Source organism: Miniopterus natalensis, chromosome 13 (assembly GCF_054644295.1).
Source record: "Miniopterus natalensis isolate mMinNat1 chromosome 13, mMinNat1.hap1, whole genome shotgun sequence".
NCBI lineage: Eukaryota > Metazoa > Chordata > Mammalia > Chiroptera > Miniopteridae > Miniopterus > Miniopterus natalensis.
This window is the reverse complement of record NC_142093.1, coordinates 53,264,864-53,292,083: the sequence shown is the minus strand read 5'-3', so window position 1 is coordinate 53,292,083 and position 27,220 is coordinate 53,264,864. Positions and strand designations below refer to the sequence as shown.

Genomic DNA, 27,220 nt, shown 5'->3' with positions numbered 1-27,220 from the left:
ATGGCCGCCCCGGGCCCACCGCCCCCCACCAGCCACGCGCCGCCCGACGTGCCCGCGGGGCTCGCGCTGTTCCTCACCACCCCCTTCGCCTTCTTCCTGCCCGAGCTGGTGAGTGCGCCCCCGCGGCGGGAAGCGGGTCCCCTCCGGGGCAGGAAGGGGGATCCGGCGAGGCTGTGCCAGCCCCGCGCCCTGCGCCCCGCGCCAGCCCCTGCGCGCTCCACTCCCGCGCGCTCCCGGACCCTGCAGCGCAGTGGGGTTCCCCCTCCCCCCGCTCCGTGGGTGGTGATGGGGGAGTGGGGGCTGCTGGAATATTCTGGACCTTCAGGAGGGTTTTGGAAACGGACTTTTATTTTATGGCTGCTTTTCTCCAACTACTTGTTTGTGCTTCTCCAAACCCCCGTCTTTCCTCCCGAGAGGTCTTCCAGTATCTTCTTGTCAAGTCAGCTAGCTGCCTCTGAACTTTGATTTACGTGGACTCCCCACAGAAGGCAGCTTATGACAGCCTTGGCCATAAAACAGTCGGGGAGCCACCTTGGCTGCCACAAGAGCCTGTCACCACAGTGGTCCCTCTCTGGGGCGCCCATGGCTGAATTGTGGTCCAATTCCTGCCAGGGGCTGGAGTGTTCTGCACACAGTGTTCACTGGGCCGGGTCCCCTCTAAGACGCTGTATCATCCCCTTTCCACTGATGGGGACACTCAAGTCCCATGAACAAATCAGGGCAAAGGAGTTTGTTTTTCCAACTCCTTCTGAAATACCTAGCTTGTGGGTGGTATTTCCTCAGCTGCTCTGAAAGAAGCAGTCTGTCCCGGGCAGGGAGGGGTAGACGGAAAGTGGTTCCAGCTTTCAGTTGGACCTGGCCTAGCCCTCTCACTCTTGTCATCTGCTCGGAAGGCTGGGCCCAATTGAGTGACCTTTTGGCAAACTGGTTAAAGGGCGCCCATTAATGGCAACCAGAAAGGGAGCGAGGCAGGGCCCGCCCAGCTCCTGGGTGGCTCCAGCAGAAACCTCACCAAAAGGCAGGTTTCTGCCAGGCCCTGCTCCCCCCAGGGACACAAGCATGGGCATCCTGCCAGGCTGGTGACATCTTAGTGCTCTTGCAAGTTCTATGTTCTGGGACTCAGCTATGTCCTCACCTCAGAACAACCACGTGAACTGCCAGGATCGTGGTTGACTCAACGTGGTTTGTGTCCGTCAGACAAGCCACTGGTCACACTACCTTCCCAGGGTCTCTGACTGCTGGAGAGAGACTGGTGAGCGCTTCCTTCCCAACAGTCATACTGGGTTCAAGGAGGTGACTGGACAAGGCTGTGGTACCAGCAAGGAAAGGCCATCTGACCTCATCAAGTTGGGGAGGAGTCCAGGCTGTCCTGGAGAAGAATACCTTGAATTTGCACCTCAGAGGAAAGGCTAGATTTCTAGTCTTGGGGGGGGGGGTTGCGTGAGGCAGGAGAGGGAAAGGCCCACAGTCCAAGACAAACTGACAGGCAGGAGGCTGGAGGGATGGGGCTTCTACAATCAAGAAAGCACCCGAGTGAACCTTGGCCGGGTGGCTCAGTTGGTTGGAGTGCCGTCCCGTACACCAAAAGGGTTGTGGATTCGATTCCCGGTCAGGGCACATACCTGGTTTTCAGGTTCCATTCCCAGTTGGGGGGTGTGCAGGACAGGGTGGGGGGCAGCTGATCAATGTTCCTCTCTCTCTCTCTCCCCCCCATTCCTCTCTTTCTAAAATCAATAATCATATTGGGACCATCTCTTGTACCCATCCCCACGATGCTGGCTCCTGCAAGTAGAATTTCTAGAGGAGTAAAGTGCGTGGCTCTGCTGGGCTCTGGGACATCAGTATCTTAGGGGGTCGGATAGTGTCAGTGGTTCAATTTTGTTCATTTATTTTTGTTTTGAAATTTTAGATTTATAGCAAAGCTGCAGTAACAGTACAGAGATTCCCACATGTTCTTTACTCAGCCCCCCCAAGGCCCACATCTTATATGGTACAACTATCAAAATTAGTAAGTTAACATCGCTACTACGTATCAGCTGCCCTATAAGCCTATTGAAATTGTGCTGATTTTCCCCAATGTTATTTTTCTGGGTGGGATCCAGTCCAGCGCTCCACATTGCATTTAGTTGTCATGGGGTAATTCCTCAGTCTTTGTCTTAACACCTTTGAAGACTATGGCTCAGTTATTTTGCACAATGTCCCTTATTTGGCCTCTAATGTTTCCTCATTACAACTTTATTTTTACTTCACAAGCAATGTTTATTCGTTGTTGAAAACTTAGAAAACACAGAAAGAAACAGAATTCATATATATATCTGTATATATACGTGTACATGTATTCATGCATATACACAGTAGTCCCTCCTTATCACAGTTTTGCTTTCTGTGGTCTCAGTTACCAGTGGTCAACTATGATCTGAAAATATTAAATGGAAAATTCCAGAAATAAACAGTTCACAAGTTTTAAATTGTGCACCACTCTTGAGTAGCATAATGAAATCCCTTGCTGTCCCGTTCTGTCCAGTCCAGGACGTGACACTTCCCGCCTGCTATAGCCATTTGGTTATCAGACCAGTGGTCACGGTATCACTGTGCTCAGGTCACCCTTATTGTACATAAAAATGACCCCAAAACGCAGGGTGGTGATGCTGGCAATTCAGATATGCCAAAGAGAAGCCATAAAATGCTTCCTTTAAATGAAAAGGTCAAAGTTCTCAATTTAATAAGCAAGGAAAAAAAAACGAGTGCTGAGGTTGCTAAGATCTATAGTAAGAATGACTCTTCTTTCCGTGAAATTATGAAGAAGGAAAAAGAATTTCATGCTAGTTGCTGAGAGTCTACTTTTATTACAGTATATTGTTATAATTGTTCTATTTTATAACTAGTTATTATTGGTAATCTGTTACTGTTTATAAGTTAAACTTTATCATAGGTATGTACGCGTGTGTGTGTGTGTGTGTGTGTGTGTGTGTGTGTGGCGGGGGCAGAGGATCGGTACTGTCCTATTTGAGGTCTCAGGCATTCACTGGGGGTCTTGGACTGTGGTCCCCGTGGATAAGAGGGGACCGCTGTACGAACGGGCATATTTAGTTGGGTATTCCGTACATGCTGCTCTGTACTGACTTTTGCCTTAAATAAGCCTTCCTGGCACAGAGTATAGAATCGTGTGTGCCTCACATCGGGAAGCAGGGCAGGATGGGGAGGCCATCAGGAGAGGAGGGGAGAACACCGAGGTGAGTGGCTGATTCTTGATCCCAGGGAGTGGAAGACATTCTGGGCTGGAGAGGAAAGTGCAGAGTCAGCTAGTAGAAGCCCCTGTCTGACCCTGCTCTCCTGGCTACCCCCCCACTGCTGGCCCTGGGCCCCTGGGCTGACCATAGAACACCAGGCCTTGGGCATCTCGGTAGATTCTCTGTCTTGGGGCCCAAGGCATCTAAGGACATTAATCTAGAGAAATGGGAGCTTAGGCCAGCAAAACGAATCAGAGGAAGAGAAATCTGTAACCTGGATTCAGATGTCACCCATGGGGTGACCTTGGGCAGACCCAGACCCATGTCCCTCCAGCCACTGTTTCCTAAGTCCCGGCTGTGAAGTCTGGAAAGCAGGGCCGGTGCCCAAGGCATTCCCGTGGGAGCGAGGAGAGAAGAATTAAACAAGGGGTCCCCTGAGGCCTCAACTCTGCTCCTCAGCACCCCCTCCACCCCATGGCAACCCTGCTCCCTAGACAGTGGTAGCTTTTTTGTATTTCTGGACGATGGCAGAATTAGTGCTAGTTCTGCAGTAGCCAATCGAGACAGGGGCACCCCAGCAGCAAGAGTGGCCCCTCTGAGCTCCTTCCCAGAAACCACCCTCGGCATCTCAGCATCCAGCCCAGAGCTCTGAGCTGTGTTTGGGAGCATCTGGGCCTTATCTCCATTGATTTTGTGTGCCTGTTAGCAAGATGGGCCCTAAGGTATCAGAAAAGCCTAAGAGAGCCCTGGCTGGTGATCTCGGTGGTTAGAGCATCGGCCCACACACCGAAGGGTCTCAGGCTCCATTCCTGGTCAAGGGCACGTACCTGGGTTTGATCCCGGCCCCCCAGTAGGGGAGTGTGTGGGAGGCAACCAGTCGATGTGTCTTTCTCACATCAATGTTACTCGCTCTCTCTCCCCCTTTCTCGCTCTCGATTCTACTCTCTCTAAAAAAAAATCAGTGGAAAAAGTATCCTCGGGTAAAGATTAGTAAAAAAGAAATTAAAAAGCGTAAGAGAGCTCATGAGGGTGTTAACACTTAGCATAAAACTGGACATAATTAAGCGTATTTGTACAACTTGGTAGGTTATTTTTTGGGGTCTGGGAAGGCTCAAAAACTGTTCCATATAAATTAACAGTAATTGCTTCTTAGCTTTATGCCATTCTGGTTTCGCAAGTTTTCATAGGAACCTCTACTTTCATGTAACGGGGGAACCTGTACTTCTATGTAATTTTCTGACGTACAGAGATTCATGTAGCTGACACCATGATCTAGATACAGAACTATTCCTTCCCCACAAAGGCCTCCCCCTGCTTCCCTTTTATGGTCTCCTCCACCTCACTCCAACCCTGTCCCCCGTGTTCCCCTCCTGAACCCTAGAAACCACTGATTCTATCTCTATAATTTTGTGTGTGTGTGTGGGGGGGGTGTTGAGAAAGTTAGATAAATAAATGGAACCACACAGCATGTGGCTTTTTGCGACTGGCTCCTTCCCCTCAGCGTAGTTCCCTAGGTGCACCCAAGTTACCGTGCGTGTATCAACAGCCCTTTCCTTTTCACGGCTTATAGTGTTCCCTGGCGTGATTTACTGTAGTCTGTTTAACCAGTGACCCATTGAGAAATACCAGTTGTTGACAGTCTTTAGCTTTTCTAAATAAAGCTGCTATGAACGTTCATGTCCAGGCTTTTGTGTGACCCAGTTTCCCCTGCTCTGGGAAAATGCCTACTGTGATTGCTGGATTGTGTAATAAGTGCATGCTTGTTTTTTTAATTAAGAAACTGACAAACCGTTTTCCAGAGGTACTGTACCATTTTACATTCCCACCAGCAACAGAATAAGATTTTTTGATATTTTTAACATTCAGATTTGTGTTTTATTTGGTTTACAGTGGAATTCAGATTTCTGTTATAAAAACAATATTAATTTCAGAATATAATCTCCTTAATTCAGTGAGTGTCGTGCCTGCTGGTGCCAGCCCAGGGCGGGGCCTGGGGACCAGGGAGCTCACACCTGGTCTCTCTCTTCAGAGATGACAGTGCTGGGTGGGGGGTGACCCTGTGACTGCCTGATTCCCTGCGTGCTTGACTCGACTGCTCCTTGCTTTTTTATGAGCTGAGAGGTGACTCAGGTGACTAGGACTGAGGGAGTATTTTATGAAGAAGAGTCCAAGGAAGCCTTGTAAATTTCAACATTTCACTACTTAACTTACAAATTAGATTTTTGACTAATTAAAAATAAATAGCTAGCCCGGCTGGGCGTGGCTCAGCAGTTGAGTATCGACCTAGGATCCAGGAGATCGGGGTTCGATTCCCAGTCAGGGCACATGCCCGGGTTGTGGGCTAGGCAGCCAATCAATGACTCTCTCATCATTGGTGTTTCTCTCTCTCTCTCCCCCTCCTTTCCTCTCTCTGAAATCAATAAAGATATGTTTTTTAAAAAAAATAAATAAAATAAATAGCTAAGAAGATTTCTAGGGAGTGAGCAGGTTACAAGGCGAGATGATTCCCCCGCGTTGGATGCTTTCCCTTGAGCTGCTTGCCTGGCTGCACAGTGGTCAGAGGAAACGCTGTCCTCCCAGCAGGGGGAAGCGACCGTGGATCCTTGCCCCTTGCATCTCACCCAAATCCCCAGCCTCCTCTAATGCCAGCCTGCTGCTGCTGCTTTTAACCCTGTTTTCATGTGAAAGCCCTTTTGAAAACTTCCTGAGACCCCAATCTAGGGTCAACAGTGAGGGGCTGAGAGCAAGATTAGGGCTCATTTGAGGCCAGGGTAGGGCAGGCTCCTTCCCCTTTGTTACAGCATTGCCTTCGAAGTTGAGCTTTCCCAGAAGGAAAATCCTTTCCTTTGTTCTCTGCTCCCTTTCAGTTCTCCATGCTTCTGGGAGGTAGCAAAGGTTAACTTCTTGTTTCCTCCTTCAGGGCCGCCTCACTATCACGCAGCCACGTCTGGCTCCTGCAGGACTGTGTGCTAGAGGTACCACTGGGTCTGTCATTCCCGCCCCCTCCTGGGGCCCTGGGAGGCCTGCGACAGGAAGGGAGAACAGGGAGGGGAAGTTAAACGACACAGAGAGTGAGGCTGGGGAGGGGCAAGGTGTGGAGAGGATGGGCTGTCCGCTCTCCACGCCGCCTGCAACAGGCCCAGCCTTTACTCGGAAGGCCCCCAGTGCATTCAGGTGCAGTGTCATAAAGCCCGTCGGACCCTGACCGGGTTGCTCAATAGGTTGGAGCATTGTCCCCTGTGCACCAAAAAGGTTGTGGGTTCCATCCCCAGTCAGGGCATGTGCCTAGGTTTCGGGTTCCATCCGAAAACCTGTATGGGAGGCAACTGATTAATGTTTCTCTCTGTCTCTCTCTAAAATCAATAAACATATCCTCAGATAAGGATTAAAAAAAAAAAGAAGTCCGTCGATCGGTTCTGCTCCTTAATCACTGTGAGACCCCAGGCAGGTCCTGAACCACTCTGAGCCTCAGCAGTGGGGAGAGGAGCAATGAAGGTCTCCTAAGAACGCCCTGTGGTTTCTCTAAGGGTTGTCACAGGAAGCCTCAGAGCCAGAGACTGCTCTCGAAGTGTCAGCTCATGCTGTCCCATTGTTATTGGTCCTCGGGACCTCTTCGTAGAAAAGGTGGGTCTCTTATGAGCAGATTCCAAATGCAACTCCCCAAGATTTATGGAGATGCCAGTACTGCATTTGCCCCAGGCTTTGCTCTTGGGGGGAAACAAGAACACGCGGTGGTAATAAGGGGATAATGCCTGATGGTGGGGCCTCCATGACAAGGAGGTGTCTTCAGACCGGAGAATGAAGCAGGCAACTCCAGAGCATATGACAGGACTTATTATGGGTCGTTTAGTGGCTGGGATGTAGGGTCGGAGCAGACAGACGGCCCAGCACCCGCACGTGAGTCTAACAGGCCCCTTACGGTGCCTTTTTACACTGTAACTCAGGCCCTGGTGATTGACAGGACAAAGGGAGAAGGAATGCAGCAGCTCCAGGGCCCGGTTTGATAATTATCTGAGCTGTCACACCATTCGGCCATTGCTAACAAAAATATTTATGGCTCATCTTAAGGAACACCGATAATCATCAGCTAGAGGTTCTGATGTGCCTGCTAAGGACAGCAGCAGATCCGGGCACAGAGATGGAGTTAGTTTCCCAGGAGGTTTGTTAGTTTCATTTACTTCGAATCTTTACAGATAAGGTAGGACACGACCCCTGTCTTGCAAGAGTGATGCAGGAACGTGTGGAGAGCGCCCCGAGGCGGGAAATGGGGGTGCTCAGCCACAACTGCCAAAGGTCCCAGGACCTCATGAGGACGAGCTTACTCGAGGGCCTGGCATTCCTGAATGCCAGGCGTTTGCTGGTTCAGACTAGGACTAGGGGGTAACACATATAGAAAGTCAGGCTGTGGGAGAGAGGGAGGCGGCCCCATGTGACTCTCCTGAGTTCACTCAGCAGATATTTAGGGGGCACATACTCTGGGCCAAGCACCCGGATGTAAAGTTAAGAAGACATGACCTCTGGAGGGAGCCCTGCCCAGCTGGTGCTGGGCCTTTGAGGAGGGGGTGCTGTGGGATGGGGGTCACCTTAGAGGAGGAGAACAAGGACCTTGGGGTTGGAGCCAACTGCCACTGCTGCTGGAGTGACAGTGACAGGACCTGGGAGCCAGGAACTGTGGTTGCAGAGGTCCAGCTGCAACACAGAGCGGCCCATATCCACACCCACCCCATGTCTAGACTTCTAGTCCTATTCTTTCCCTGACTGTCTGGCCAAACCCCGAGCAATCTTCCCTGAACCAGTGGGCCCTATCAGGGCAGAAAAGACGGGCAAGGCAGCCTGCTGCAGGGAGGCCGCCCAGTGGGCCTCACTATTGCACAAGTGCTCGGGAGGTAACAACTGAACCGGTGCTCCGGCTGAGAGGCAGGAAGGGGCCCAGCACTTGCTGACCCGCTGGACCCGGCGCCCCAGACAAGAAGCCTTGCAGATAAGAAGTGCCCCACCTGCCGCCAGCACCCTTCCAGGAGCTTTTCAGTGGAGAACTCTCCCCCTACCCAACCCTGGGGAACAGAGGAGGTGGATCCTCGGGAGGCAGGAGAGCTTTCTAGAGTGCTGTCCAGACTGACAAGCAGAAGGAAGGGGCTGGAGGAGGGAGGAGTGGAGGACCCCTTATCCCTCTTATCTCAAAGCACCCTTGTCTGTTCTCCCAGGAAAGCAGCTTCCATAGGGTCTGGGAGGTGATGGCGCAGGAGATGTTTGCGGTTGAAACCAATGGGTGTTTGTCGTCATTGGTACAGGCTCCTAGAAGAAATGCCCGTCTATGGCTGGGCCACAGTGGCAGGCCCAGAGGTGCCACGGGGTCCCATCTGCATGGGAATCAGGCCCAGGAGGGTGAGATTGAGCAGGAGCAAGTCCAGCAACTATCTCCTGCTTCCTTTCTCCAGTTGCTCAGTAGCTGGTACCAAGCACTTATTGTGTGCCAGGCTCTGTGCCTGCACTGGGGACGCAAAGACCACAGGACACAGTCCGGCATCCAGAAGCTCAGGGTCTGGGGCGGAGGCAGTGAAGAGAGACAATGCCATGAGGGAGGTCACCAAGGGGTGTCCTGGGGACTTGGTAGTTAGGAGGGGCTTCCTGGAGGAGATGAAATATTTCTGGTCCCTGCCCTCTAGGGTCTGGTCATAGACATGGTGGGGGAGGGAGAACTGAGCAGGCTGTTAACCAGGACTGGAGTGAATGGTGACATCCTGGGTCCTCAGTGCCTGACAAGGGAACATGGTCACTGGTCACAAAATGTCTGTGGATTCCTGGGGGAAGGAGAAGGTGGGGGACCTACCTGAACCCAACTCTAGGACTCATTTGGTGACTTCCTTAAGACATGTGAAGGGACATAAAGTTAGTAAACATAGGAGTGAAAGAGGGGAGACCAGGGTGGGGGGAGGCCGGTGAGCGGGGAGACTGCCCACTGGCCTCTATGGGGACGGGATGCACTTGTCCTGCTTCTTTGTATGTTTTCAGTTCTTCCTAACTTTTCTAAGGTGCATAAGTAAAAAAAATTAAAAAGTAAAAATAATTTTGCCCCCCTCAGTGCTTAGTTTTGGGGAGTTTTTTTCAGAGACAAGAAGGAAAAGCCCTTTAGACTTTGGACAGGAATGTTTCTATTAGTGTATCTTACGTTATACTGTGAACCTGCACTGTTTAGTCAGCCAGAAGTTGGGTTAGTGGAGACCAGGGTCTGAATGGGTGGGTGTGGTCTTGGGGAGGAAACAGGCGGCTGGGAGAGAGGAAGGCAGAGGAGACCTGGCGCTGACTCACCACCCCTCCCGCTGGGGCATCCTGCCCCGCCCGGCCTGAGCACACCCAGGGTGGGCCCTGATTTCCCTGGCCCGCAGCCCAGCCCGGTCCTGAGAGCTCCTGTGGGCACCAAGGTCTCCTTATATGACCCGGTCGGGCAGGAGGAGCCTAGATGGAGCTCTGGCCAGCACTATTGTTCCTCGAGTGGACCGGATGACACCAGGGCCGTCACTGGGGACCAAAGGACCAGGCTGGCAATTTCCTGCCAGCTTTAAAGCCATAGAAATTCTCACTTCATGAGTCAGGACAAGCGAGTGAGTGTTTGGAGGTGAGCTAGGTTGAATTGTGGAGCATAGAACTTCCAAATAAATGCTAGTTGTTCGGGAGCCTGAGTTCCGGTCCAGGCCTGCCACATCCCAGTGGGTAACAGAAAGAAGTCACTTGGCCTCTCAGAACCGGTTTAGGAGGTGACGATGCCCAGAAAGAGTCCCCAGGCTTCCAGTCTCTAGACACAAGGGTGGGAGCTGCCTGTGGGCTGTAAGCAGCACCCCATGGGCATTGGGTCTCTGAGCTGCCGCAGAGAGGCCTGTAGCAGGAGAGGCTGGCTCCCTGGGCTGGATTTGGGCGTTTTCCTTCCAGCTGGAGGTTTCTGAGGCTTCCTTGTGGTGGCACAGCCTGTGCTCACCTGAGCATGAGGGAGGGGAAGGAGAGGAAAGCTGTCATGAAAATTAAGACAAGTGGTAAGAAAAAGAATGCAGTACTGGAGGTGGGTGAGACCCGCCACGCTGAAATCCGGCCAGCTATGCGGAAAAACCTGCCACTGGGTATCGCCTGCGAGCGCCTCCCTGGTTCTCAGCTCCTGGCCGACCCACCCCGGCCCACAGCCCGGCCCGTGCTAGAGGCCCAGGCTCTGCACACCCGAGATCGCACATCTTCGGGCTCCTCCTTTGTGCTTCATGTGGGTCATTGCTCGGGCAGCGTCTGGCGTCAGAACCTGGTGGTGGGTGAAGTTCACTCTGCTGCAGCAGCTCAGCCCCTGCCCCTCACCTGCCCCTCACTTGCTCCAGCCCCTCACCTGCCCCAGCCCTTCACCTGCCCCTGCCCCTCACCTGTCCCAGACCCTCGTCTGCCCCTGCCCCTCGCCTGCCCCTGCCCCTCACCTGCCCCTGCCCCTCACCTGCACCTGCCCCTCACCTGCGCCCAGCCCCAGCCCCTGCCCCTCACCTGTCCCAGACCCTCGTCTGCCCCTGCCCCTCACCTGCCCCTGCCCCTCACCTGTCCCAGACCCTCGTCTGCCCCTGCCCCTCACCTGCACCTGCCCCTCACCTGTCCCAGGCCCTCGCCTGCCCCTGCCCCTCACCTGTCCCTGCCCCTCACCTGCCCCTACCCCTGCCCCTACCCTTCACCTGCCCCTCACTTGCTACAGCCCCTCACCTGCCCCTGCCCCTGCCCCTCACCTGCCCCAGCCCCTCACCTGCACCTGACCCTCACCTGCCCCTGCCCCTGCCCCTGCCCTGCCCCTCGCCTGCCCCAGCCCCTCACCTGCCCCTGCCCCTGCCCCTCACCTGCCCCAGCCCCTCACCTGCACCTGACCCTCACCTGCCCCTGCCCCTGCTCCTGCCCTGCCCTGCCCATCAGTGGCCTCTCAGTCCTCAGTTGCTCTATCCAAGTGGACAGGTCCTCCCAAAGCAAAGGCAGTCCTGTCTTTTCTTTCCTGTTCAAAAGTTTTCCGTGCGTCTTTGTCACTCAACCCAGTGTCTGTCTTCTTTCTTTTTTCTTTTCTTGTTTAAAATTTTTTTTTATTGATGTTAGAGAGGGTAAGGGGGTGCGGGCAGAGAAGAGAGAGAGAGGGAGAGAGGAAGAGGGACTGATTTGCTGTTCCACTTATTTATGCGCTCATTGGTTGAGTCTTATATGTGCCCTGACCGGATGATCAAACTCAAAACCTTGGCATATCCAGACGACGCTCTAACCAACTGAGTTACCCAGCCAGAGCTCTTCTTTCTTTTTAAACTTACACATTGGTTGTTTGGGGTGAGTTTAAAACCCTGTGGCTGAGCCAAGCAGTTCCTCCCGGAGGCCAGGACACTGACTAATCGACTGGATCTCACTTCAGAAGTGTTCTGTCCATCTACAAACAAGTGCGTACACAGGCGCACGTGGGTACCTTTTCTTTCCCTGTACAAGTCATAGCACGTGGGCTCACTGGGCTGTGCCTGCTACGATTCTTAGGCTTGGTTTCATTTTGGTACAGAAAGAGTTTTGCATTCTTCTGAAGGCTGCCGAGTGTCCCACTGTGCAGACCTCATTGCCTCCACTGGTCCCCACTGGGTGCGCACTGAGTCCCCTATCTTTTCTGTGACCAGAAGGCTACAGTAAACAATCCTGTGCTTTTGTCATTTGGCTCATGTGCATTATTTGCAGGACAAAGTCCCAAAAGTGAAATTTCTGTGTCTAACAGTATGTGCATTTAATGTTTTGATCGATATTGTCAATATGGTAAAGCAGTTGGTGGAACCATTATTTAACCTGGAGAAGGCAATGGACCTCAACTTAGGGCTCTAGTGGGCTTGAGTGTCTGGGAGCCTCCAGATTTGTGGAACAAAATTTTGCATATACATAGGTACATTTTTCTAGGTGACCAAAGCTTTCATCAATCAAGTCTGCAAGAGGGGCCCTGGCCAGTGTGCTCAGTGGTTAGAACTTCGACCGAAGGGTCTCGGGATTGGATTCAATTCCAATCAAGGGCACGTACTTCAGTTTAGGGTTCACTCCCTGTCCCCAGGCATGGGAGGCATCCAGTTGATGTGTCTCTCTCATATCGATGTTTCTCTCTCTGTCTCTTTCTCTCCCCCTCCTTCCCTCCTTTCTACTCTCTGAAAAGACATAGAAAAAATATCCTCAGGTGAAGATTAACAACAGCAACAATATATAATATGTGTGTGTGTTATATATATAAAAGTCTGCAGAAGGGTGTGTCCTACTCCCCCCGATGGTTGGTCTCCAAGCTCCTCCAGAGTGAACTTCCCATCCTTCAGAAAGACCAGCCCTGGACAGTCTCCTTCTCTGAGTCTTTCTCAGGGAACGTCCCCTCCCATCTTCTCCGCCATTCCAGGTGATATGGCTAGCATGGCCAACAGGGTTACCCAACGCTCACCAGGTAAGGGTCAGTGCGGTCCCCACTGCCTCTATTAGATGGACATGGAGGCACAAATGAGTTAAACGACCTGCCCAACAGTCAGCACTGGGATTTGAACCCAGGAAGAATGGGAGTGACTAAGAGTGGGAGTGACTAAGAGTGGAAGCCAGGAGATGGGCTCTGGGGCCCTCGTCCTGGCCGCATCATTGGGGGAACATCTAGCAAGGCACCTTCTCCCACCGATTCAGTCAGAATCTCTGGGCACGACCCAAACCTGGGGGCTTTCTCAAAGTCCCCAATGATCCCAGGACTTTGAGAAAGGAGAGCAGGACTCAGGTGCTGCCCCAAGAGACAGACTCGGGTCCATGAATTTCAGAAACCCCTTACTCCTATGCCAAATTTCTGGCTTGATTCTTTCCCTTTATTAACCCCCCCCCAAAATAGTAAGGATTGATGGTAGAGTGGTGAGCACAGCTGCCTTCCAAAATACCCCCCCCCCCCATAAGTGAACAAAGAGGGACTTTCTTAAAAAAATATCATTTTCAACTCATAGATTTCGACTTAGGTGTTATATTACAATTCGTTGTGGATCTACTTATTTGAAGCTCAACTTGCTTTTGGTCATCAGGAGCCTTCCGAATCCTTTGACCTAACTCAGGAGTCATTGAAAAAGATTTTTAACTACCTGATGTGATGAGCTGTCCAGGCCCAGTGTCCCCACCCAGACCTGGAATCAGCCATTTATGCCCAGACTCCAGCTGGAGGCTGTCACTCCAGTACTGGTACACGGGCTCTTCAGGCAACTTCCTAAACGTGAGGGAGTGTTCTCCAGGTTCTAGAGGAAAACAAGTGACCAGGCTTATTGTCAAGCTCCATCCTAATCCCCCCAGAAAAGATTTTTTCCAGTTTCAGCCCAGCCTTTGGGAAACGCAGAGCTGAGCGTTCCGGGTCTGCTCATGGGAAACAGGCTCTGCCTGAGTTGTACTTGAAACTCACTTGATGGCCACATCCAGCGATGGCCCTGCATTCCCCCACGTTAAGACCCAGCCCAAACACCTAAAAATATCTCCTGCTCTTGGCAAATACAAAATGAGAATTAAAAGGAGAGAGCTGTTGAGGCTGCCAAGAAAATTTGGAAAACTAAATATGAGGTTTTTTTAAAAGGGGGAAAGACAAACATTCCACGTTGCCTTAACTGCAAAGAACCAACTCCAACTGCTTGACACAGAAACAAGGGAACACTCACGGGCTCCACTTCCCCGGGGTTCGTCCTTGGCCTTGGTCCCTTCTACTGCTCAGAGGTGGAGGGCATGGAAATCAAAGGAAATAACATTCCTCAGCCGCTCGCTGACTGCAGCACCTCGGCCCTTTCAGAAGACTCCCCAGCAATCCCGGTAGATTCCCAAATGCCCAGAGACCAGCTGTGAAATCTGATCGTGTACAGAGACCTTTGGGGCCCTGCTCGCCTGGCACAGGTGAGCGGCAGATACCAGGTGGCAGCTCTCTGGTCTTAGAAAGCTTCCAAGGGAGTTAGAATTGTCACGCAGGCGACATGAGGCCGCCTGAGTGAATGCGTCTCACAGACTGGAAAGCGCCTGGTGAACGTGAGGTGCTGGTGGTATGATCGTGGTTCACTCAGCACAATGTTCTCCGACCCCCCTCCCCACCTACTTTGCTCCAGGGCCTGTGCCGGGCACAAGGCGTACAGCAGTGAAGGGCACAGGCCATTCTCTGCCCTCAGAGGTCTAATGGGAGCCTAAAATATCACAGGTCCTGGTGTAGTCGCTAAATCCCGACTGCCTTCCCCTCTACGAGCCAGTGTTGTTTGGGTGTTGGCATGTGACAGCATTTGTTTGCACTTCCCATCGTGGGGCGGGCAGGACACTTGCCAGGTGCCCTAAAGCTGAGCGCCGGTGCCTCCCTGCAGCATCAGCTGCGCCTGTCACCGGGACTGACATGCAAGGGCCCAGTTCAGGGGAACAGAAGCTCCAGTCCTTCCAGACGTCCTCCTCGGGACAGGGCAGCCCCAGGCCCCGCCTCGGACCTCCAGAATCCATGTGGAGACTGACTTTAAGGTCTCCCAGAGGAGGTGCCTCAAGAGACCCCAGGCTCCTGGAGGTGTTGCCCGCCCTGTAAGAGCCTTAGCCTGTGGCCAACCTCCTGTCCCCTTTCCCTCCTTAAGAGCTTCTGAATTCTTCATAAAGTCAAAAGCACTTTTCCTCTCCAGGACAGCATCAGCGGCACCCTCGTCAGGGAGGGGTGACAGTCTATGTTAATGTGTCCTGAGTTTCATTAAAAGATGAGGACTGGGAGTCCCAGAAAGCCAGGGATATGTTAGGAAAAGCAGACCCTGAAAGTGTGTATCTTTCAGCCCAGCTGGACAGAAGTAGTATCTTTAGTCCAGAGGGTCTCTGGTAGCATCATTCAGAACTGAGCCACCTCCACAGTCGCTTGCTCACAACCAAAGTCCGCTGAACATAGGATGAAAGAGGTAAACTGGGCTGAACGTTAACAAAACCTGCAGGAGCAGGCTACCGAGACTGAGCTGATAGAAATGATCAGATACCGAATATAAAATGAATAGAAGCACAGTTAACGGGGAGACACCCACAGCTCCACACTTTGTATCATCACTGCACAAACTGCAGAACACCAAAGACAGAATCCACTGGAAAAGCAGCGGACACCAAAGGCAGAGCCCCGCAGAGGAGCAGCAGCTCAGCTGACAGCAGCAACAGTGCAGGCGGGACACACTGGGAAGATGTGGAGAGACGCAGAACACAGTGGGGAACATCTTAGACATGCTGAGAGCAAGTAATTGTAGTGGGGTGGGGGGTGGGGTGGGCATAAGGACATTTTCTGATAAATCAAACTGATAACTGCGAGCTACCTTCTAAAGAAACAACAGCCCACCCTGAGCCTCCCAGAGGTAGTGACTGCACCCAGCCGCTCCAGAGGTGCCCACAGACCCACAGCAGCGGGCAGCCCTAGAGGGCCGGCGGCTCCCAGGCTTTGTGTCCACCGCCTGGCACTCTGGAGCCCGCGGCCTCCCAGCCTTCAAGAGGTGCCGAGGCCGCCTGCACCTTGCCTCTGCTGCAGGATAGCTAAAGGCCGGGAGAAATAGAGTGGAAAATACAGAACAAAGAAATTACAAAACCTGCCAAATACTTCTCAGAATTGGGAAAGACGTCCTGCTTGCTTTAGTAAAAAAGTACAAGTATACAGGTGTGGCTCAGTCGGTTGAGTGTCATCCCGTGCACTGAAAGGCTGCCGGTTCAATTCCTGGTCAGGGTATGTGCCCGGGTGGGTTGCAGGCTCCATCTCCACTCATGTTTCATACGGGAGGCCATCAATCGATGCTTCTCTCTCATATCTATGTGTGTCTCTTTCTTTCTTCCTCTCCCTTCTTCTTTCTCTAAAATTTTTTTAAAAAGCATATTTAAAGGAAAAAAAAAATAAAAGAAAGTACAGGAATGCAAGAAAAGTGATGCGCACACTATTGTACTCAAGCAATGTGCCTGGCAGGCACTCACTCAAAAACATAACCTCTCATCCAAACGTGTCACTGAGGGGTTCCAAACAAGTAAAGAAGTCCTGGGAGAACATCAAGGCTCTGACCAAAAAAATTGTGGCCCATGAAAGGAGAGAGTGAAATGGCGTGTCAGCCCGCTTCTGAGTCCCCACATCCTGGGAAAGGAGAAGATCACCAACAGGCTGCCAGGGCAGCTCTGCCTCCTGCAGAGCTCTCCAGAAGAAGAGCCTGATGACCACCCAGATGCTGCAGCTGTTTCAAACTGAGAACTGCATGATGAGAAAGTTCATACATTTTCCAGTATGTGAGGGGACTTCTCATCCTGAACCCTCATGGTCAGCTGTCAGAATAACGACCAATAAAAATGACAGGAGTAAAACCTCTCAAGAAGGTGCTTTTAAAAAGATGCACTAGGAAGAACACCATCAACAAATGTCCATCTTACAACTGCAACTGATACAAATGAATTGAGGTGCCTGTGGCCAAAGTCCAGTAGATAGAGCCAGAGTGTGAAATGGCAGAGGAGGAACACAGGATGAAAATGGAAGTTCTCAATAAAAAGATGTATTGGGCCCTGGCCAATGTGGTACAGTGGTTAGAGCATCAGCCTGGGCACCAAAGGGTCATGGGTTTGATTCCCAGTCAAGGGCATGTACCTGGGTTGCAGGTTTGATTCCCAGCCCCGGTTGGGGCACATTTGTGAGGCAACCAATTGATGTGACACATTGATGTTTCTCTCTCCCTCCCCCCTCCCTCCCCCCTCCCTCCCCCCTCCCTCCCCCCCTCCCTCCCTCCCTTCTTTTCACTCTTTCTAAAAATCAATGGAAAAAATATCCTTGGGTGAGGATTAACAACAACAAAAAAAGATGTATTGGGAAAGAAAACTACAAACTTTTCCCAATTCACCCTAAGACTGTGAACGTGTGGCTCCCTTGTAATTAATCTGTGTTGGCAAAGAAAGTCTGGAACATGAACTTGTGCTCAGTAACCTGTAACAGGGTTACAACTAGGAAAATTACAGTGGTAGTGGTAGTAGTCACTTATTTAAGAATACATTCAGGTAGCCCTGGCTGGGTAGCTCAGTTGGTTATAGCGTCATCCCAGTACACCAAGGTTTTGGGTTCAATCTCCTGTCAGAGCATATACAAGAGGCAACCAGTGAATGCATAAATAAGTGAAACAACAAACTGATGTATCTCTCTCTCTCAAAATCAATCAATAAAAAGGAAATTTTTTAAAAAAGAATACATTCAGATAAATAGCTGTGTCCTCTGTATCCCTTAACTGGCAAAGAAGCTGTTATAGCCTTCTCAGAATTATCACTCTGAGTACTATAATTCTGAATGTAATATTTCTTAATTAAAATTTATCTAAAAACCAAAAAGAAAATGAAAGAGAAATTACTAACAGTTGTACTTCAGAGAGAAAAAAAATATTCCCAAAGAAATATCTGAGATGCAAGAATATTCTCATAACTCAAGATAGGGAAGGACTTCTTAAACTTGACCTAAAAAGCACAGTGTATGGAAAAGGTTAACATATTAGATTACATTAAAATTAAAAACTCATTTCATCAAAAGATACCATAAAACATGTAAGGCATGATGGTAGAATACACTTGTGATATTTAAAATAGTCGTTGAGATCCACACTATTAGAAAGAATTCCTGTGAATCAATAAGAAAGGACAAAGTTCTAAGAAATTTGGAAAAAATAAAAAATTTCACAGAAAAGGGAATATATGAAAATAAGCTCATTCTCATTAGTAATCATAAAAATTAAAGTCTAATGAGTTACACAGAAAATCTGAAGGAATATACTAAACTGCCACCATAAAAAAAAACACACAAAAACTCTCCTTGAACTAATAAATGAGTTCAGCAAGTTGCAGGATACACTATCAACACACAAAATCAATCCTGTTTCTATCCACTAGCAATGAACAATTGGGAAATTTAAAAAAAAAATTTTAAGCAATGCTATTTACAGTAGCTCCCCCAAAATAAAATACTAAGGCATAAACATAAGAAAATATACACAGGATCTATAATGCCCCAATCTACAAAACACTGATTTAAAAAAATTCAAAGAGCATCTTAATAATTGGATAGGCATACCATGTTCATGGATTGGAAGACTTAACATAGAAAGAATGCCACTTCTCTCCAAATTGATTCTCTAAATATAACACAATCAAAATCTCAGCAGATGGAGATTCAGATATTGACAAGCTGATTCTAAACTTTATGTGGAAAGGCAACGGAACTAGGGAAGGGGTGAGCTGTGTCCTGACATGGGCAGAAATGTGTCTCACCTACACTGACAACTTTTTTGATTACAGTGACTCTGTAGAAAGTTTAAAATCTAGTAGTGTGATTTCTCCAAACTACAAGCCCAGGAGACATCCTTGCCTCCACCCAGTCACTCCAGATCTCCAGTGGTCATAATTCAGCAGGCTCTTCTTTTTCAAAATTAATTTATTACTTTATAAAAGATGAATTCCTGTGTGCTCACTGTGCAGTGCAAGCAATGGAGCATTATCATTATCTTTGGAGGCCTCTGTACACCCATTCCCAACCCCTTAGCTCTTTCTTCCTCAGAAGGGTCACTTTCAGCAGGTGCTGGGGAGGATAGATTCTAAAGGAATTTGGGAGTGGCAATGAGTCAGATTTTGTACATATTCGATTTGAGGAGCTTGAGAAATAGGGGTGAGGCAAGTGAGATGCCTGGGTGAAAAATGTAATGAGGAACTCACTTTCAATATTATGCAAGTGCAGGGTTGGCCTCTGCAGAGAGTAGAGACATTCATTAGATGAGTGAGTGGATGTGTGGAGCTGAAGGCCACAGAGAGAAATGGGCTGACAGTGGGTTTCTGGGATCCGGCCTATGTGATCCTTCAAAGCACTGATTTAACAGGAGTGAAGAGAGGGAGAAAGAAGAGGTTCCCAAGGACATCCAAGGAGCACCAGGAAGGAAAGTTAATCAGAGAGTCAGAGACACACCAACAACAAAACCACGTGGAGGTCCTGGCCAGGTTGCTCAGTTGGATAGAGCGTCGTCCCAATACAGCAAGATTGCAGGTTCGATTCCTGGTGAGAGCACATAGAAGAGGCAACCAATAAATGCATAAATAAGTGGAACAACAAATTGACGTCCCAACCCCCTTTTCTCTCAATTCAATTAAAAACACACACACACTTTACCCAGCCTGTTTGGCTAGTGGTTAGAGCATCGGCCTGTGGACTGAAGGGTCTCAGGTTTGATTCCCGGTGACAGGCACCGTACCTCATCGAGTGTATGGGAGCAACCGATCGGTGTCTCCCTCACATCAATGTTTCTCTCTCTGTCTCTCCGTCTCACTTTCTCAAATAAATATTAAAAACCCAAAACACTTGGAGCTCATGTCGACCCTCTCCTTCAGGCCTCTGACTAGATATGCATCTAGTAGACATGTAGTTCTCCCCTGGGCTCACCAACAGGGGTGCAAGCCCAGCCCACAAGCAAAGGCAGAGCCCAGAGAAGACAGGTTTGCTTTCTCCACCAAGGGGATAATTAATGACTGGATACAGTTGAGAGGAACCGTACTGAAGCTGTATTGTCCAGCAGAGAATCAGATACTATAACTTAGCCGGGGTGGGCACCAAACCAAGTACCCACAGGGCCAGGCAGGCGCTGTCAGCGGGTGAAAGGAGCCAGGAAAATGAGAGTATATTCCACAGTGAAAGTGGGCGACAGAATATGCCACACAGTGGTGTGGGGTTGCAGGGGAGGGGCATGTGACCCACTGAGGACTTCAGGTCCCTTTTAAAGAGATAGTCACAACTCATTTTAGCCTACTCTTGCCTGGGAAATGGGTTCACTGTAGCCAGAACGATGGATTTCTCAAGAAATGTCTGAAATCTGGATTTCTCATGTGAAATGTCTTATTTTAAATGTTGGCCACTCATTCAAACACATTTTAAAACCTGTATATGCCAACACTGTTTGGGTCAAGGAAACACATCCACAGACCAAATTTAGCCAAGTCCTTCTGTGGGCAACCTCTGTGTTAACTTCTTGGATTTTTTAACAAAATGTACTATGGCTCAGGGCCAGCCCTCTTCCCCATTTTCCTCGATTCCCACCTGACGTCACCTGAAGAGCTTTAACCAGAGTCAGACGAGAAGAGAGACCCTGCAAAGGGAAATGCGTTCCACACAAATAAGCGAAGCTTCTCCTTCCATGATTTTCTCTTACAGGTATTTGGGTGCTGGGTCTGGATCCTGGTGGCTGCCACCCATGTGGCAAACCCGCTGCTGCAAGGATGGGTGATATATGTCTCGCTGACATCGTTCCTCATCTCCCTCATGTTCCTGTTGTCTTACTTGTTTGGATTTTACAAGAGATACGAGTCCTGGAGAGTCCTGGTAAGAACCAGCAAGGGGGACTCAGGCCCTCGGGCTCCCCCAAGACTGGTGTCCTGAGTGTTGTGGGGACAAAGGGCCTTCTGAGTGTGGAGGGAGAACCAGAGACCTTTCCTGGCCTAGGGCCCTGTGACCAAGACTTTTTATGTGAATATGTTTACCATGAACCGGCACGAAAGCACTGCTCTGCCAGCTTAAATCTCATTGTATTCACCCACCCCCCCCCCCCGTGCCTTCCTTGTCAGGGGAACACACATTCCATATACAGTTGACCCTTAAACAGCACGGGGTTAGGGGCCCTGACCTCCTTCACAGTTGAAAATCTACTTATAACTTTTGACTCCCCCAAAATGTAATTACTAATAGCCTATTGTTGAGCGGAGGCCTTACCGATGACAGTCGATTAACACATATTTTTATATGCTAATGTATTTTGTACTGTATTCTTGCAATAAAGTAAGCTGGAGAAAAGAAAATGTTATTAAGAAAATCATAAGAGAAATACATTTACAGTGTTTATTGAAAAACCCCACATTTGAGTGGACCCGCGCAGTTCAGAGCCGTGCTGGTCAGGGGTTGACTGTACTCCTGTATCCAACACATCTGGACATGTTTCCCCCTAAGTCTCATTTGGGTAAAATCAGTGGAGCAACATCAAAGGAAATGCCAGCAGGAGAAAAGTACCCCAATCTCGAGGTGCTGTCGCAATCCCTGGGTTCATTCTTCTGTCTTCCTCACAAATTTTGTGCAAAATGTGTAATATTTCGATCACACTAAACCAATAATTTTGGATGTCAATTCTTTTATTTAATAGTCCATCATTAATTTTTTCATGTTGTCCCATTAATGGTTGATAACCATTAACCTTTTTCTGTATCGAACAACTTAAAATACACACAGAAGTGTAGAGGCTTATAGTGCAGACCCTCCTGGAGCCATAACCCAGATTCCAGCATCAGCAAGACTGACCACACTTGCCCACCTTGCCTTTGTTTTTCCCTGAAGAATTTTAACGCAAAACCCCAAATATCATGTCATTCCATTCCACGCACTTCAGCATACCTCCAAAAATATTCAGTTTTCTTACGTTTCCACACGTATACAAAGTTAACAGTAACTCCTTGGTGTCATCTAAGACCCAGGTCACACTCAGATTTCCTGGTCGTCGCTGGAACATCTTTGTTCAGTTGTCTCTTTGACTCCAGATCTTCACCAGGGCCGTGAGCCACATTCGGCAGCTATGGTTCCTGGGTACATTAGGCTAGGATGGCTCTCCCTGCCAGGGACTTTGAAGAAACGGGTCAGCTGTCTTGCAGGAGGTCCCCCATTTTGGATTCTTCCTGATGTGACTTGACTCATCCCTTTGGTCCCTAAGCTTTCTGTAAGCTGGAAGTTAGCATTAAAGGCTTATTGAAAAGGGGCGTAACCTTGTTGGCAAGAACGCTTCATAAGTGGCTTTAGGTCACATCACACACAGTGACCGGTGGCCCCTCTCTTGGGGAGTGTGACAGTCTTACCCCATCAACTTTTTCTCTAATGCCTTTTTTTCCCTACTGATGAGTTTTCCTGAACCGAATATTCCATTCAGAATTGCAAAATGCCAATCAGCCTATGATGACATTCCTTCCAGAACTGATAACCATTTTTAATGGCTGGGTGACATTCTTGTTGAACTAAAGAGCACCCACTCAGAGTTTAGTGCAGAGGTTCCAAAATGGAAACCTGAAGTCAGATTAACTGACTGTACCAACTCTACCCTGTGTGAGCTCAGCCTGTTTCCCCCTCTGTAGACAGAGACAATAACAGAGCAGCCTCATGAAATTAGCTGTGAAATGAAATGAGACAACGTGTGTATATTGTAGGACAGTGCCCCACATATAGTAGGTCTTCATAACACTAATTAATAATTAAGAGCATAGGCTTGGGTTCAAATCCTGGCTCAGCCATTTATTCATTGACCTGAACGTTGCTTTCATTTCCTCAAAATGGCCCTATTGATAAGCAGGAGCTACCTCATTGCTGACGAGGTTAAATGAGATAAATGTGAAAAGGGCTTGGCCTAGAGCTTGGCACAGAATAAACTCTCAGTCAGTGTTGGCTAGTATGATAGTATTACTGCTGCTTATTAATCCACTATTGTTCAATAGATATTTTATTAGAAACACTGCCAAAAAAAAAAAAAAAAAAAAAGAGCAGCAGCTGGGGAGCAGGCCTGTCTCTTTCCCCCGCTCTTCCCAGCTGTGCAGTGGGAGGACAGGGCTCGCTGGTGTAAGCGCCCGAGTGACGAGGCCTCCGCTCTTCCCTCCCAGGACAGCCTGTACCACGGCACCACCGGCATCCTGTACATGAGCGCGGCTGTCCTGCAGGCCCACGCCACCATCGTCTCTGAGAGCCAGGACCTGAGCAACTACATGACAAACGCTGCAGCCACGGTGGGTGCCGGGCCTGACGGCCTTGGGGAGAGTCCCAAGGGGCTTGGTTCTGCCTCCTGCAGAACAGACCTCTGAGCCCTCAGGCCGATGGAGTGCTGGAGGATGGGAGGAGGGGTGTGTGTGTGTGTGTGTGTGTGTGTGTGTGAGTGTGTATGCGTGAACACATGTGCCCAAGCTCACAGTGTCTGAGGCCCACGTTCAGGTGTCACCTCTCATCTTGTTTTTCCCACCTCAGCCCTCTTACATCCACTTCACTGCCCTCAGGATATTTTTGTTTCCAAAACACGAATCGGGGGAGCACGCATCTCTCCTAGTGGAGGCTCTTCAGTGGCTCCCATTGCTGTGGAGTGGAGCCCAGATTCCTCAGCATGGCTGCACTGTCCAGGCGTCCTTTTATTTCAGTGATGGGACCTAAGGCGAGGTGACCCAGCCAAGTGGTGGGACAAGCAGGACCCAAGGGACCAGACTTTCGGCCCCTTTGCCTCCCTTCCTAGTCTCTGCACAGTGGCCTCCTTTCTCCCTGTGGGGAATGGCGCCCTCATGGGGCAGGAAGCTCACAGCAGGCAGATTCCTTAACCCCACCTTGGAAACTTCCAAAGCAGGACTCCAGTGCCCAGGCTGGGTCCGAGTCAGCGTGGCGTCACTGTGGCCAGAAAAATTGAGTCTGTATCACTGGGGCCTTCCACAGGGATCAGGTGGCAAAGGGGTGCAGCGTGGGGTGCTGTTCCAGCATAAGAATGGAGTGCCAGGCAAGCACCATGGCCCACTAGGGTGGCACAAGTATTCAGCGGCCTTTCCAGCCTGTCCGCCTCTTTGTCCTTCTCACTGAGCTCTTCACCTTCCTTCAAATGCCACCCCGGCAACGGGCCCCGGCCCTTCGCCGCCTGGCCCAGCACCGCCGCTGCTCGCCCTGGGTCAGCTGCTGCAGCCACATAGGCCTCCCTCCTGCCCCTTGAACGCACACAACATGCTCTGGCCTCAGGGCCTTGGCAAGGACACTCTTGCTCCAGGAGGAAAGGAGTTTTTTTATTTTTATATATTTTTTAACCCTCACCCAAGGATATTTTTCCCATTGATTTTTAGAAAGAGTGGAAGGGCCCTAGCGGGTTTGGCTCAGTGGTTAGAGCTGGTTCGGCTTGTGTACTGAAGGGTCCGGGTTCGATTCCGGCCAAGGACACGTATCTCGGTTGCAGGTTCAACCATCAGCTTGCACACGGGAAGCAACCAATCCACGTGTGTCTCTCTCATGTCGATGTTTCTCTCTCTCTCTGAAAAGGCAAAGGGGAAAATATATCCTTAGATGAGGATTTGAAAAAAAAAAAGAAAGAAAGAGTGGAAGGGAGGGAGGAGGGGGAGAGAGCGGGGGGGGGGGGGTGAGAGAGAGAGAGAGACACATATCAATTGGTTGCTCCCCCTCGGGCCCCGACCAGGGCTGGGGATTGAACCTGCAACCCAGGTACATGCCCTTGATGGGGAATCGAACCTGTGATCCTTCAGTCCTCGGGCCAATGCTCTAACCACTGAGCAAACCTGCCAGGGCAGGACAGGAGTTTTTGAATGTTCGCTGTTATGGCCACTGTTGTGTTTGAAGTACAGCAGGTGCCTAAAAGATATTTGTTGAGCCTTGGCTAGGTCGGTCGGTTAGAGCATCATCCAAATATGCCAAGGTTGTGAGCTCGATCCCCAATGAGGGCACATACAAGAATCAACCAATGAATGCATAAATAAGTGAAACAATAGATCAGTGTTTCTCCCCCCACCCTTTCCTCTTTCTCTTAAAAAATATTTGTTAAAAAAATGATATTTGTTGAGTGACTGAGTGAGTGAGAGCCGAGCGTGAGTGGACAGCAGGACAAAGGCTTGCTCAGTCGGCCAGGCCTGGAAGGCGTGTTGAGGGCAAGGACCTCTGTCCTGAGAAGTGGGGGTCAGCCTACGGTTTTCATCGCATGCTGGTGAAACAAGGTCACGCTTTCTTCTCGGGCAGCGTGGGCAGAAACGGACACATGGAGGCCATGAGAAGTCCTGGTGGGGGCTGACAGCATGAGACAGGAAAGGGGACCGGGCAGTGCAGGCAGATGACTTTTGACTTTGGCCACGGTGGGGAGGGGAGGGAGGAGTCGCGGGGGGCGGAGGTGGTGGTCACAGGTTTCTGGCTTGTGGAGCTGGACAGGAGGCGGGTCCTGAAGCTGACTGAGCTTGTCCAGCTTGTGGGGAAACCTCAGGAGCTCAGTCTGGACCAGTGACAGCTGAAGGGGCCTCTGAGATGTGCGTGAGGAGCTGACCGGTAGGCGCTCAAGAGTGGAGTCTGGGCTGGCGAGGGAAACTGGGCGAGTCGTCAGAGCACAGATGGTGACAGAGGATAGGGGGAAACAGGGTGACAAGACAGCACGAGAGGGCGGGCCCAGGTCAGGGAGGGAGATGAGCTGCTTGATGGCAGGTAGGGAAGCCCAAGTCTGCAAATGAGGCATGAGCAGGACACTGGGAGTGTGGCCTCAGAATATTTTTGTGGACAGCTCCAGGGAGCATGGAGCAGTTGGTCAGTGGCTGCTGTCCTCAGGTGGACTGGGGGCGCAGCAGGGCAGAGCACGTGGCCACCCGGGCATCAGGGCCCGAGGGCCCCTTGGAGGAGGGATGGGCGGTGGCCAGCACTGTCCGTCTATAACGCAGCCTCTCTGGTCGCCTTCCAGTTTTTCGCCTTCATCACCACCCTGCTGTACATCCTCCACGCCTTCAGCATCTACTACCACTGAGGGACCTGGAGCCCTACCCTGCACGAAGTGCTCTTTAAACCCTGGGTCGTCGGCTCCCCAGGGTCTTCTTGGCATTCGCCATCTGCCTGATAAACAGATCAAGCGTTCCTGGAACAGCCCATCTTCTCAGACAGCGATGAACTCTCTCTCCACCCGTCCTCTTGGACATTTTAATTCATTCTGATGAATATGAAAAGGCTGTTAATTGTCTTTTGCCTGGGGGAGTAACGGGCCCTTGGGATTATCTGACAGCGAACCTAGCTCTTCCAGAAAACTAGTCTCCAAAGCCCTCGCCGTTGAGAATCCTGAACCTCCAGCATCACTGCTGGCTGGGGACACTGTCTCAGCAATCAGGGGACCCAGAGCAGCTGTGTGGGAACATTCAGTCTTAGTTTCTTAAAACCTAAACGATGCTATCTATGCCCCCACGTCTCTACTTAGACACAGACCCTCTCCCATTTGTGGTTCTGCTCTGATTTTCAGCAAAGACCGGCCTGCTCACTGCCACCCCCATTACATGTCCACTTCCCTTTCCTCTCCAGCTTTCGGATCCAATTTAGAGGGTAGATTTGCAGGAAAATAAGTGATTGACCCCATAAAATTGTTACACAGTAAGACCTGGGTAGGGGGGTGGGCCTGTCAAGAAACTGCATGGCTGTGGGACACCTGTGTCAGGTGTCCAGGACCCACCCTGCAGGGATGAGAAGCCACCTTGTCCCTCACAAAAGACCTTCAAGGAAGGAGGCAGGATGTTACCTGTAAGGATTCTCCTCTGGGCTCCTGTCATACTGTGCGGCACATTTCAGGAGGCTGGGAAAGGACCCCGGTCCCAGGACATGCTCTTCCATGGGCACCCGCTCCCCTCGTGATCCCTGTGTGGTGCCCGTGGAGCGGAGCCTGTGCCATTCGCTGCCGCCTGCAGTGAGGGGCTCACACAGGCTGGGGACACAACGGCATTTGACTTCTGGACCATTCTCAACGAAAAGGCTGGCGTGCACACAGAAACATAAAACAAGGTGCTTGATTTCAGAGTAAATGTTTTTCCTGAGAAAGCTGTGCATCTGGGGTCTCTCTACTCTGTCCCCAGCTCCCAAAGGCTCTCCTGGCCTCCTGGGTCCGGCATAGCCTGTCCCTGCACGCACCTGCTGTCACTTTGAAATGAAATAAGTTATGACGTGGAGGGACTTGTCTTAGCTAATTCAGGGGCTCACAGTTGCTATCTTCTGTCTGCTCGGGGAGGGTGGGAGTGTTGGGGGGAGGGGGACAGAGAGTCACGGAAAAGAAAATTGGCTTCACTCTGCTTGACTGCTCACTTCCTAATTGCCCCGAGATCTTGAAAAACCACCGTTTAGCTCTCTTTCTTGCCTGGCAGCTGTCTGGGATGAGCACTGTCCAGTATTTACTGAGTAGCCACATCCAAATAAAAGGTGTTTTACAGTAAAACTA

At 50.4% G+C, this 27,220-nt stretch overlaps 1 protein-coding gene and 1 pseudogene across 1 annotated transcript; both read left to right on the top strand.

Moving 5' to 3' along the window:
• Positions 1 to 27,220, top strand: MALL (mal, T cell differentiation protein like). The gene is made up of 4 exons (XM_087823876.1): positions 1 to 108; positions 20,428 to 20,595; positions 22,902 to 23,024; positions 25,712 to 27,220. Exons 1-4 carry the CDS (start codon positions 1 to 3, stop codon positions 25,772 to 25,774), a joined length of 462 nt encoding a protein of 153 aa, XP_087680002.1. The 3' UTR covers positions 25,775 to 27,220.
• On the top strand, positions 10,240 to 19,107 carry LOC107534505 (myb/SANT-like DNA-binding domain-containing protein 3; annotated as a pseudogene).